This window comes from Accipiter gentilis, chromosome 20, assembly GCF_929443795.1.
Source record: "Accipiter gentilis chromosome 20, bAccGen1.1, whole genome shotgun sequence".
In the NCBI taxonomy this organism is placed as follows: Eukaryota; Metazoa; Chordata; class Aves; order Accipitriformes; family Accipitridae; genus Astur; species Astur gentilis.
This window is the reverse complement of record NC_064899.1, coordinates 20,849,584-20,862,966: the sequence shown is the minus strand read 5'-3', so window position 1 is coordinate 20,862,966 and position 13,383 is coordinate 20,849,584. Positions and strand designations below refer to the sequence as shown.

General features: G+C 43.8%; 2 protein-coding genes across 15 annotated transcripts in view; both read left to right on the top strand.

Annotated features, from left to right (window-relative positions):
• Positions 1–13,383, top strand: part of TPMT (thiopurine S-methyltransferase) — a 25,653-nt gene extending 12,270 nt beyond the window's left edge. For 4 of the 5 annotated variants that reach the window (XM_049824178.1, XM_049824177.1, XM_049824182.1 and 1 more), the window contains 5 exons: positions 673–717; positions 1,513–2,918; positions 4,757–4,873; positions 8,649–8,936; positions 9,605–13,383. In XM_049824178.1, coding sequence (XP_049680135.1) covers positions 673–717; positions 1,513–1,628 — 161 coding nt within the window. In that variant the 3' untranslated portion in view covers positions 1,629–2,918; positions 4,757–4,873; positions 8,649–8,936; positions 9,605–13,383. The remainder of the gene's footprint in view (positions 1–672; positions 718–1,512; positions 2,919–4,756; positions 4,874–8,648; positions 8,937–9,604) is intronic. The other variant, XM_049824180.1, reaches the window with a different exon arrangement.
• Positions 3,120–13,383, top strand: NHLRC1 (NHL repeat containing E3 ubiquitin protein ligase 1). 10 transcript variants are annotated; one of them, XM_049824174.1, is made up of 5 exons: positions 3,120–4,873; positions 8,649–8,936; positions 9,605–9,759; positions 10,516–10,543; positions 12,966–13,383. In XM_049824174.1, the coding sequence occupies exon 1, from the start codon at positions 3,140–3,142 to the stop codon at positions 4,298–4,300; it is 1,161 nt and encodes a 386-aa protein (XP_049680131.1). In that variant the 5' UTR covers positions 3,120–3,139; the 3' UTR covers positions 4,301–4,873; positions 8,649–8,936; positions 9,605–9,759; positions 10,516–10,543; positions 12,966–13,383. The 10 variants fall into 10 exon arrangements, with proteins under 10 accessions (XP_049680131.1, XP_049680128.1, XP_049680132.1 ...); XM_049824171.1 differs by having other exon boundaries at positions 12,204–13,383; XM_049824175.1 differs by lacking the exon at positions 9,605–9,759 and having other exon boundaries at positions 12,204–13,383.

Here is a 13,383-nt window from a genome sequence, read left to right as displayed (position 1 = left end):
CGCATTGTTTACCCAGTACTTGCAACCCAATGTGTTGCCCATCTTGTGCCTCTCTCCCAGGCACTACCATGGTCTGACTATGCTTGGAAGGGGTGAAATTCTGTAAAATCATAAAGTGTTTTTTCCTTTTATGACTTTTGTTACATACCGAAGTCTGAGGTATTTTAAAAGATTTTTTGTTGTTGTTAATCATTAACACTCCAAAGAAGGAGATTTCTTGCTGCTTTTGGGCTCTTCAGCATAATTATCCTTGAAAAAATAGGTCTTGTTACGCTAAGCAACAATAGTTTAATTCTTTGTTCTCCCTCTCACATTATTTGGCTTTTAGCTTTAACTCTGCCATTATAGTATAAAGAGATTGTAGGCCAGATTCACACAGCGCACTGAGAGCGGTTGGATCCACGGCATGTTTGTGACTTCTGACAACGTGGCTACCCTGGCTGCGGCCTGCAGATGATGCAGCAGCAACACCTGAAGCTGTCTGGTGGCCCACCCAAGGTGCCACCAGTTCTTGGACGTGGTGTTTTCTGGTTCCTGCAGATGGTGCTACACACTGGGGCCCGATTGCCGGCAGGGTGCTGAGAGTGATGGGGCTGGCTTTCCTGCTGCAGTGTAAATGTTTGTCTCCCTCCCCTGTCTTCTCTCTGATTAGCTTCACCCATTTTCTTTCAGGCCCACCGTTTTATGTTCCTGAATCTGAAATTAAAAGCTTGTTTGGTAAGTAATATTTCAGCTAACCCTTTGGATTTTTTTCCAAAACACATAAATATGTTTGTATGCTTCTGCCTCACCCTGTGACAAGTGATAGAGAGTCATTTGCTTCTTATCTAAGGGGTGGAGTCATGGAAAAGTAACAGGGAAAATAAATACCATTTAGCCAGAGGGATTTTGCTGTCAAGGAAAATTCTCAGCTCTTCAAAAGATAGGAAGAAAACCCAAGAGACAGATACTGTCTCTTTCCTCCCCTTGGCATCTTCTCTTTCTCCCAGGATTCATACTGCACTCAGTGATCTCGTAGCTGCAGTCTTAGTCCAATTTGACCATTCTGTCTTTCTCTGGACCTCGTCACCAGCTACCCTGGTTTTAATACAAGGCCTTTGCATACCAGTTCTACAGTTTCTTCTGTACTTCTGTAGCCAAAGAAGAAAAGTAACATGCCACACAAAGAAAATGCTAAACGTACAACTCAAATCCATCAAAATAATGAAACTCGGAATTATGGCAGGGACTTGATTTTAAAAGATCCTGCCAATATGCTTTGATATTGCACTTCTTTTAAATTTACAACTTTCTGAGATCCCTGCAATGTCTGTGTGCAGTGAGTCACTGGCATGGACAGTTGTATCCCAATGCAAAAGAGACAGGTGGGTTTTCCCCAGTGCATTTGTGTCACTGCATTAGGGACTGTGAGGAAACCTGTGGGTAAGATTTTTATTTTTTTTTCTTTCTTGACAGTTTGCATTTTTCAGTGACTGATCATTCAGTAATTTGTTACTCTTTCTTCCTTTTCAGGCAACCACTGTGAGATTAAGTGTCTTCAAAAAGTTGATGACTTCTCAGACAGACACAGACAATGGGGACTAGATTATTTTCTGGAGGTGCTATATATACTAAAGTTTGTAGCTTGATTCGAATTAATTAAAATAACTTACCTCCCATCTTGCTTTTATTTTTATCTCATCTTTTAAAATGGGACACTCTTAAAGCAAGCTTCAGCATACAGAAAAATGCCTGTGGAACATTTTTGTCCATTTTGCTTACCAAGTCAGCTCTCCTTCATAACTGCCTGCACTATCTTCAGATGCGCATACCTTAAACTCCACGCACAAGCAAGCATTTTTAAAGTGTGTCTTTTTCTTCTATATCAATTCAAATCATCAGAGATGGGAAGAAGAAACGTTCCTGTTTCTTTTTGGCCGTTGCCATTAGATGCTGTCTGCCTGGTGCTTCGCAGGTCAGCCTTGTCGGCTGGCAGCCCTGGGAGCAATGGCAGCTGCTGTTCAAATACTGTTTCCTGCGACACGGGCCTTGCGCCAGACCGGGCAGCTGGGCGAGAGAGGTGGGAAGCTGGCACAAGTTGCTTCTCTCCATCCTTCTCAGTCATGATTACAAGTCAAGTGACGAGCTGGCGGTGAGCGGGCAAGAAGAACGCTTGGCAGCGGCCACCAAGGGGGAACTACCATTGAGCAGGAAAGAGAAGAGGGAAGCGAACCGGATGACAATAAAGAAGAGAGTACGGGGAGAAAAGGTCCCCGCGGTTGCTTGCGAGCGTGTTGCTCCCTCCCTCAAGAGCGCAGCTACCAGCAGGCAAACCGGCACAGGGCTTGCAGGGGGAGAGGGTTCGAAGAAAGCCTGCGGAGCTGCTGCGCGTTCATCCCAACACAAACCTTCCTTTGCGGGTCTTCTGCCATTCCCTTATGGACACTAGGGCAGTTTTTAACAGTTAACAAGATCTGGGGCTCTCAAAGCCCTTTCTTGCCCTGTCCTCCTCCCCCTGGGAGCTTATTTTAAAAAAACGCTGGAAAGGTACGATCGCAATGTAGTGTATTACAATTCACCGAGACCTGAAGGCGAGTAAAAGCCGTTGGGGCTTTTTAGACTGCCGCAGTCCTAGAGCGGCAAGAGGGTCTGGTGATTTTAGCCCAGCAAGCTACAGCCCATTGCAACTCTCGATACTGCTTGTAGCTACAGGCGCGGGTTGACAGAAGAAAGGCTGCAGCCCGTGGGCCGGCGCAAGCAGGGAGCAGCTCTTTTCCTATATTTTAACTTCTGGCCGGTACTGCATCTACCAGGCGAAAGCACATCCTTCCTCTCCGTCCAGAAATTTTTTTCAGCGACCTTCCCAGGTACGTGACAACCCGGCGAGGGCGATGCCGGAGGAGCCATTTTAGGCCGCGCGGTGTCTCCGAGAAGACCCGGTGAGTACACCCGGCAGAACGGGACCCTGGCTGGGCGATGGCAGCTCGGTGGCTGGATGTTTCGGAAGGGTCTGTGGGGGGGGGATGTTTTAACCGGGAGGGCGAACCGGGGGCGGAGCGGTGCTGCCGGGCGGGCGGGTGCTGGCGTCCGCCAGCACCCGCCCGCCCGGCAGCACCGCTCCGCCCCCGGTTCGCCTCAGCCCGCCTCAGCGCGACGGGGAATGGCGGCGGAGAACGAGGCGGAGCTGAGCCTTTTAGAGTGCCGGGTGTGCTTCGAGCGGTACGGGCCCGGAGGGCAACGGCGGCCTCGGAACCTGCCCTGCGGTCACGTCCTCTGCCAGGCTTGCGTTGGGGCCCTGAGCGGTTCGGGGAGCCGGGGGCTGGAGTGTCCTTTCTGCCGGCGGGCCTGCCGCGCCGCCGAGACCAGCGACTGCCTGCCGCTGCTGCAGCTGCTGGAGGTGCTGGGCCCAGCCGCCGGCGGTGGCGTCCCCTCGGCCTTGGGGAGGAGCGGAGGGGCAGAAGGGCCGCTCCCCGCGGGCCTGGGGCTCCGGCTGGCCCTGGGGGGCTGGGGGTCGTTGGTGAACCCCACCGGGGTAGCGGCCTGCAGGAGGTCGGGGCGTCTGGCGGTGGCTCACGACGGCAAGAAGAGGATCCACGTCTTCGGGCCGAGCGGGGGATGCCTGTGGCGGTTCGGGGAACGGGGGGACGCCGGCAACGACATCAAGTACCCGCTTGACGTGACGGTCACGTCGGACGGGCACGTGGTGGTCACCGACGGTGGGGACCGCTCCGTGAAGGCCTTTGATTTTGAGGGAAGGGGGGTCCTGGCTGTCCGAGAAGGCTTCTGTTTGCCCTGGGGCCTGGATGCCACCCCCGAGGGCGAAGTAATCCTGACGGACTCGGAGGCAGGTGCTCTCTACCGCTTGACGGCCGACTTCAAGATGGGGAGATTAAAGAAGTGTGGGATGATCCGGTCTCAGCTCGTCAGCCCAAGAGGGGTTGCCGTCTGCCAGACCTCGGGTGCTATCGCGGTCATAGAGCACCTGAAAGCTCAGGGGCCGAACGGCAGCAGCACTCGAGTGAAGATATTCAGTGCAGAGATGGATCTCATCGGCCAGGTGGATAGCTTCGGTCTGAACCTCGTTTTCCCCTCCAGAATATGTGCTACAGCTGTGGCCTTTGACAAAGAGGGTCGTGTTATAGTAACGGATGTCTGTAGCCAGGCCGTGATATGCTTAGGGAATCCCAAGGAGTTTCCCATCTTCAACCCTCTAATTAGCCACGGGCTTTCTTATCCTGTAGGACTGACTTACACGGCAAACGATTCCCTCGTTGTTTTAGACAGCGGTGATCATTCAGTAAAAATATATAGCTCCACCTGAATGAGTTTAGATGCTTACTGCTATAGGTTCAAGCTGCTTTTGGCCATAAAGCACGCAAAGTTCTGCTGTTAGTAGGCGTGTAGGGAGGAAGCATTGTTTGGGCTGTACGTTAAGCAAAATTGCCCTCTTTGAGCAATGCGCTGTGCTTCCTGGAAAGCTTACATCGAATTTTTTGCCTATCCGCAGGGGGAGACCTGGCTGTTGCAGGCCATAGTAAACAATGAATCAACCAAACAAATAATTTGGCATTTTAGAACTGTTCCATACCTTGACAGCCAAACGTTTTTGGTGCTTTTTGACAAGTAATAACAAGGACCCTTGGAATGGAGTAATCAAAGACTGGCACCTGGGAGAGAAAGTGATGCATCGTTTGTTTACATTTCCCAGAGCGTAGTTTTCATTATTCTTTGTTAAGCGCAGATTCACTCATGAGAGTGACAGAGTTTCTGTTTCCAGGATTTCGGCACGAGAAGGGAGACTGGCTTGATGAAATGATAGGAGAAATGGAAGCTTCAGTTCAAGGTCACCTGAATCCAGCTAAGATCATTGCAATGGAGGAGCTACCACTGATGAGTGAGTTATGTGAAGTGAATTGATGCTCAAAGCCTATTCTTTCCATACCGGGGAAACGCACTTCTGGGAGCACTCTTCTCTGTACTAGTTTATTCCCACCTTTATTAGGGCTGTACTAGAGCACCTGGTCTTTCTGTATAACGTACGAGTCTCTGTGTTTACCTAGAGATAATTTGGGATGTGGTTACCAGCATGGGCAGCTTTCCCTAAAAGTTCCTTTAAGTATTTGTGTTCAGACCACAAATACTTCTGCATATATAAAATTGAGTTGGCTGTGCTGCTAACACAGCTATGCCTGGGAGGTTTCCAATACTGCCTGCCTCTGTCTTGTCATTAATATGGTACTTTTGCACCCCAAACTCCCAAGATTCAACTGAAAATTAAAATGTTGGTGAGAAATAATAGAGAAAGGGGGCTGTAAGGCTCATTGGTTTTTCCTAGCTTCCTAATGGGGTTTTGTTGATTGTGAATACACAGCAGGTATAGATCAGTTTATATTTTCTTGAAGACAGTTTCACTGGGGACATGAGTTCTGTTGCCTTATTGCACAGTGGAAGTTAAGGTATATCTGAATTATTTTGAGAAGGATTTAACATCCCCACTAGAAGTCAGTGCTGCATTTTTAGACATTTACCTGCTGCTAAAATGATTACTTAGGCAGTTCAGCATTCAAAGGAAGTTAGATATAAATGTAAATGCTATCAAAGTTAGAGACAAGTAGGTTAAAATAGCATAAAACTTTTGGGGTCATTTCTTTTTTTTGTCACTGAAATCATTAATATTACCTAATGTAATTTGAAATTCACAGGCGATCTTTCTATTGGTAAATTTTTAATCTGGCTTTTAGTTTGACTTTAGGGCATTTAATAACTGCATGTATTGCTGCACCAGTGATTTACCAAATACTTACTTTAAGCTGGAGCAGTTTAGCCCTCTTAATTCAGACAGTGTATTAATCTGCCTTATGTTAACATTTATATAAACAAAACAAATCTATTAAATGCAGCCATTTGTAAAGGTTAATTGAACAGTGACCTGCCAATAAAGTGTGATTTGCTTACTCTTATATGAAATAATTTAGTGAAAACTCCTTCTATCTTGTCATCGTGGGTTTTTCAGTTACAATCCCAATTTGTCTGTCATGGTTGCCCTGTAGATGGTTTCTTGTTTTATTTGGAGATACCCTGCTAAAGTTGTTGTAGAGTCATTTGTTTCTATTGAAAAATATGTGGACCTGCACATTTGGTCTTTTCCAGCCTTCTCTACTGCCAGGCCACACAGTAAGTGCCTTTGGTGGGACCAGAAGTACTCCCTTGCTATTCTGCTGTAGGAGTTGTATGGCCCTGAGCAGGGGCCATCTTGAGGGCTCAGGAATGGAATTTACTCAGAGGAGCAGCCCCCTGGATTATATATTCCTTTTCGGGGTGCCAAGGAGACATCTGTCTTTGAGGGATATAAAAACCATTAGATGACACTTCTCTGGGGAGCTGCTATGTTTCAAAATGCATGCAGTACCATCAATGCTGTATTCATACATAATTAATAGTTTATCGCAATAGCACTTCCTGTGAACCGTGGGCTGCAAGCTTTTATCTCCTCAAACCTTCGTGTGTACCAGGAGCTTGGTTTTGCTACTGAACTCATGGACAGGCAGATTTCCTAGTGCCTACTGCCATGTAGGCAACTTCCCAGCAGCTGAAACGCTGGGATTTTTAAGTATTTGACTCATGCTGTTTTAAAATCTACAAAAACTCCCATTGTTGCCCACTCTGCTCCTATCTCCTTTGGTATATGACTAGAAATCACCTGATGTTCAGGTTTGTAAGCAAAATAAACTTTGTGCCTTTATTCTGCCTGGTTTGCTGTTTGCCATCTCCTGCAGTCTCTGCTTTTCCTACCTACTGAAAGCAAATGTAGCCTTTTTCTGTGAACAATGCATCTGTTTTCCTTTTACTATAAAGCTTGGTGCTTAGTGTTGTACAACACTGCATCAAAGAAACCATTACATTCTGTCTTAATTCACTTGATACAGGTGCCTAAACTGAGAAGCCATAAAGAACTGTATAAAACCACATGTTAAAAATTACGAGTTCTTTATCATGTAAGGGAAAATGCAGCAGTAAACCTGACATCTTTCTTTTGTCATGCAAGAGATTTTAAGAGAGAACGGAAGACAGAGATCAACCACTACGCTGACAACAAACTACAAAGCCATTGACATTTTTACTTACTCTTGCCTCTTCCTTTATGCATATATGCACATTTCCCCTATAGCTACTGTAGATATCTGTTGCCTTCAGGATGATACTTTTATGCCATCTGCTTTTCAAAGGCCCAGGGGACGTGTACTGCCCCGTCCATCTGCAAATCTGTTACAATTTAGTCACAGATCTCAACAGAACAGAAACTTGTGTTCTGAGAGAGGGATGGCAGAGGGCGAGGGGCCCATACTTGAACAGATATCATTAGGTAGGTGATGCTTTTGGGATCTGACTGGATGTGCTCAAAATGGCGATAGCTAGAGGTGTGCTTACCTTTGGAAAAGAGCAGTGGCCATTTCATCTAGAAAGTGACGTGGGACTGTATCTAGTCGCTTCAGCGATGATTACTGTTACATTTATTTAAAAAAAAAAACAACAACCTGAACTAAACTTTGCCTAACCCTCTGCACCTCATGCTTTAACGATTTGGGTTGAAACCAAACAAATATAATGGACAGTAGTCCCCTAATATCACCTCTTCAGCCCCTACTATAGATTAGTATGTCTGTTGCACACACATACACTGCCATTCCTATTTGGTTTATTTTTAAGCACTGATGTCAGGTTGCTATCGTTGCATATAAACATACCAGGATATGTTTACAGTGTTCAGAAGTAAAGGAGGCAGGGGAGTTTCAGAAATGTGTATTAAAATTGTGTTCTGTAACATATATATTTTTTTTTGTTTGCCTGTGAACAAAATAATTTTAGATAAAGAATGTAATCAATTTTCCAGATTGATGAATAAAAAGAAGAAATACAGAAAAAAAAAAAAAAGGTAAAATTTACTTCATTTTGGCCATTGTCCGTCTGACCATCTGTCCGTTCCCTCCAGCCACGTTGCTGTGCACATCAGTTTGAGGTTTATATTTTCACAAAGTGTAGATGTACCACCACCATAGCATTTTTTTAACATGGACTGATTTCAGGTGAAGAAGGGACCTCCTGTAGTGTCCAGCCCCCAAACCACTAAGCGTTTTATAGAGCAGGGTCCATCAAAATGATGGCCTTGAATACAGGAGACCTTTCCTTTCTGGGAGGATTTACAGAGGTAAAAAAGCAGTTTTCTCCCCAGGGACCATGGTGCTGTTGCACCCTGCACAGGAGAAATTTGCCTTCATTTCTTTCTCTTCAACATTTGGGGTTTTTTTCTGACTCTTCTCAGAAGCCCATCCTTACAGTTTACAAGTCACCTGTGAGTCACAACTTGCCTCCATAGGAGTATAATATAACGAAAGCAAAAATATACAGAATTTGCAAATGAGTTCTAAACCTCAGACTTTGTTCAGACATCTCAGGAGAAGTGACAGATCATTCAGAGAGCAGCAGGTGCCTGAGGCCTAGCCCCTGTGTAGACAGTTTAAATTTACTGATAATAGAATTTTCTCCCCTTGTTACCTTCAGTTCCCCTATGAGTACACCAGAAGCCTCTATATAGAATCCACTGTCCTGCTCTAGAAAAGTCTGGTGGGAAATGGCTCATAAGACATTGACTTTTGTAACCTTCTTGTCAGGTCTATCATGCAGTGTCTTCATCAACCCTGTCCAGCCCCAGTCCCAACAATTGCTGTTTGAGTTGCCAGCTCATCTGATGCAGCAGGCCCTCTTGGTTTGGCTGCCTCTGTCCAAAAGTGCTTCCATCTGAACGGAGGATCTTCCAGATGGAATGTATAGCCCCCAGAAATAGGGGGGCTTTCTCCTGACCTTGCCTACTTGTTTTAACTTCATGTGAAGGCTGCAGAGCCAGCACAAAGGCACAAACGTGGCTCTGGAAACAAAGCAGAGATTACCATCTGAAATAGGTATGTACAGAGTTCGAAATCACCAAAAGAATTCAAAGTTCATCATATCACATAGGCAGTCACTGACTGTAAAGAGGAACAGGCCAGGCAGACCTGAAATAAGGTATCGGTCCGCCTCTCTATGCAATGCCCAACTATCGCTGGGCAGAAGGTTGGCTCAGCCCCACTGGAGACGAGCTGAGAGCATGTACTGTCTGCTTGAGTCCTCTTCAGCAAATTCTTTATGCTACTGAATGTGATGGGGTATTATTATCATTACCTGCATATAAAAATTCCAAATGTACAAAACCTGTATCTTTAAACTTGAAATACATTAAACCAAAGACCCACTCAGCATTTTCCCCTTCGCCATATACTGCTGCGGGTCATACATCAGTCCAGGGGGAAGGAATACTTAACCAGTTCTGTGTTTCTCTGTTGAAGTGGGCATTGACCATGCCTCCATTCCACACTGCATTTTCAACTTCATTATCTCAACTAAATCTGCTAATAATAACAGTTTTATATTTGATACTGTTACATAAACGTAGAGGCTTTCTCTAGAGTGCTTCCATAGTATAACCTGTCTGATTCTCCTGGACAGCTTTAAAGCTATCTAATACTGGAGAGGATCTCAGTGAGCAGGTAATACATTGCACTTACACCTTTTTCTCACCACTGCTTTCCAGGAGATTTACAGCTATTTTTTAACTTGGCGATCCAACCTCTCTTTGAGGCAAACACGATATAAATGTCCTGGCCGTACAGCTGCAGACAGGAGAGCTGGGAATCAAGGGAAGCCTTTGGCAGACTGGAGACTAGATCTCGGACTTCCTGCTACAAGGTTGGTGCCTTAATAAAGCAGGGAGAGTCTGTGTTTAATTATCCTCTTGTCTGGGAGTTGCCTTCCTGATTTTGGAAGAAGTTTTGACATTTTACTGATGATCTTCTTGTTACTAATTCCTTTGGTGTTTCCTACAAATCATGGAAATTAATACTTTTCTAAACCACAATGTATTCCTAGATAATTGCTTCCAGCGTGCTCCACAAAGGTGTGTGGTTTCAGAGTTTTGAAATGCTCTGTAAGGAGGTGTACTGCTGCAAAGCCCCACTGCAGTGATCAAGTTATTTCATGTTGAGGATAGAAAGGAGGAGAAGAGATTGACTCTGAAAAGTAGAAAAAAATAATGGAAGGTGTCTGTGGTTTAAGCAGAGGGCGAACTCCACCAAGGCAGAGCACAGAGCACACCCATCGTTGCAGTAAAGGGAGTGCATTCTTAAGAGGTGAAGCATTTCAGCCTGGGAAATGGGCAAGACGATAAGAATTGTTGCCTCTTGATTCGTGTTGACCTCTGGCAGGGGAATAATCTACATTTGAACAGATTTCCCAGCCACAATGGGCACTTTTCAGACAGTAATCCTTAGGAGAGCTATCTCTTACTTTCGGCTCTGTGTTTGTAGCAAAAATCAGTGGGAAATGAAGATTTGGAGCAAACTAAGCATTTTAGGGAAGCATGTTCCCTATAATTGAATAAATACATATATAGCATTTTTCTAAAGATTCTTCTTAATGTAGGCAATTTTCGTTCTTTGTTCACAGGTGAGCACTATATGGGCAGTGAGTTGAGGTGAGAACAAATCCTGCTTTCATGGAATGTATTGGTTTTTAAATCAGAAAAATATTGCTAGTCAGAAGATTCTGTAAACCATTTTAAATACTCTAGTTATATGCTTCATAATGAATAAAGGGTAGGCAATTTTAAGGAGGATATAGGATTAGAGAGATAAAACTGTAGCTGGGAAAATGAAATAATTTATTTGGAGAAAACTGTGAAGATGAAAAAAAAAAAAAAAAGAAAAAAGATGGCCTTTTACCAAAGCTTGCTTTTAAAACTTCTAATACAAAGAAGATGATCTTGAAAGAACCATCACACGTAATCACAGGAAGTAACTTATTTACTGTTTTTTGTTCCAAATATAAATAGATAAAAGATAAAACCCATATGAAAGTATTAATGCTTACCTAGCATGATTTCCTGAATAATATGGACTATGGAATTTAACCAGTATTAACCAGTACTTGGTAACTACTGACCTGTACTGAAAGTAAGAAACAAAGAACAATGTGTCTTTTACTATCACAGACTAAGGAGCTAACATGAAAAGAAATATAATGTCATTAAAGATATGCCTTGTAAGAAATCTATCAAAAAGAGTCAGACAGATTAAGTATTAAAAATTTATAATCATCTTCATATGAAAAGGATGTCCCTGGCTCCCTTATTTGTCATTGTCCTCAATTAAGTAGGAAATAGGGCTCTTCAGTGAGTTCTGCACCAACTTCCACTCAACTTACAGCATGACATTATGGAGCCAGAAGTATTTCAAATACGTATATTAGTCTTTTTCTATTCTTATTATTCCTTAAAGTGACTTGTTTGAGTTGAGGCTTGCTCTGTCATAAATAGTTGATCTGTGCAGTCATGAGTACTGCAAATGGAATTGTCCACATAAATAAATGCTGCAGGACTGGGCTTGAAGTCAGGTAGATTCAGGCTAGTGCAGAGGTTTGCCCTGGAGAAGTCTTTGCAGCAGAGTTTATTATGACAGTTTCTGGGAATGCTGCTTTGGTTTTTTTTATGTGCTGAAAGCCCTACCCATGTTTAGAATATATTGTAAATAATTATGACTTTCTTTCAATGTCAGAAATCTTTTGTGAAAAACATTTATTATTTTCTTTTCTTATTTATTTCTTCGTAACATACCGAACTCTTGCCTGGTTCCTAACAGTCCAACAGACTAAGTGGATCGGTATCACACCTCCCTTTTGGGACGTGCAGTTGCTCAGTAAGCAGCAATATGGGGCAAGACTCACTCTGGACTGGCATCAGTGGAGACCTTATACCTGAATAGCTCTTGCAGATCCTGAAGAGGAGGTTATTGGTCTTAGCTAGCAGTTTAGGAAAGTTATGAGGTTTTCATTGTGGTAGAGACTCACTGTAGGTTCTAGGTCCCAAGAAGACTATGCAAAAGGATTTCTAAGCTTGCAGGGTAGTTAGCCACTTCTTGTTTCATTTCAGATGGAGGAATGCTGGCTTTCAAAGACCAGGTGAAAAGTGCATCAATTTTTCCCTGGTATGGCAAAGTGAAATTGAAGTTGCCCCAGGCCCAGGATTAGAGCTGCGGGCCTATATATCATTTATTTTGTGATGTTCATAAAGCTGTTCAGTATTTGGATGGTGTTATCATTAAAATGCAGCTGATATTATTCTTCTCATATTTCCACAGTGTCAGTGTTACTGAGATAAAAACCAAAAATACCCACTTAGAAAAAGTGTACCTTGAAGGCAGAAGAAATCTTCTCTTTCTTGTATCTCTTTCACTGGAGAAATAAAAGCCATGCAACTGAATTATTTTCAAACATCTGTATCGAGCAGTGGACTTTCACCCTCTCACTTGTGTTGAACTTGAATCTCAAGTCTTTTTTCTTGACGATAAGCCTACATTTTTGATTTCTGAGATTCAACCATGTTGTTCCAATTTGTGCCTTTTGCACAGCCCTCACCCATTCATCCCAGTTGGTGGGTTGGTCCCTTGAAGTGCCTTCCAGAGCTATATTTCTCAGTAGCCATTGTTTAGTCACACTGTGTGGTGTGTATGTGTGTTCACTCCGCTTTTGTTTCAGAAGAAGGATTAATTCCCCCAGAGGTTCTGTCCATGTTTTGGTGTTGTCGTGTTTCTTTTCTAAAGCAGCCTTTCATCTTTACTGTCAGATTAAAGGGAGGAAGCCTCAGATCATAATATGAATGGTGGGAAAGGACTTAAGTCATGCAGGGAATGCGCTGGGAGACAGGCATGCAAGCTTTATTACAGGAGAGAAAAGGGTGAAGGACTGTACAATTTGAACTGTGTGTGGACTAACAGTTCTAGGAACCTTCTACTCCAGCTCCCCCTGTGCAGCTCTGTTTGTAATAGTGACTGTGGGAAAAAATTAAATCAGAAGTCACTAACTTACAAGTCACTGGCTTTTTTTGTGGTTCTCTGCAATAGCAGCAGACTGGTCCCAGTGATCCAAAGGTCCTCCTGTATTGAATTTTGTGGATGACTCCTATAACTGGTCTGAGTTTCCCTGTCAAATGCTGGTGTAGACAAACTACAAGAAGCTTGGAATCATGCACCGGTCATCTGTTCCTCTAATTTTTTCACGGGTAAAGAGCAAGCCTTTTTGCCATGAATCAAAGAGGGTGAAACTTGAAGTGACATGACAACAAAGGATACCCAGTGGCTGCACTATTTTACAGTCTTCAATCTGAAAATGAGAGTATGATCCGTTGCTGATAATTTTGTTGTTGATTATGACATGATTATATTTGGCATGTCTTCTTCAGGCTGGGAAGAACTGGGAGGGGGAATTATTGGGTGTTTTGTTTTCTAAATAAAAGATCACGAGTCTTGTTATGCACCTTAA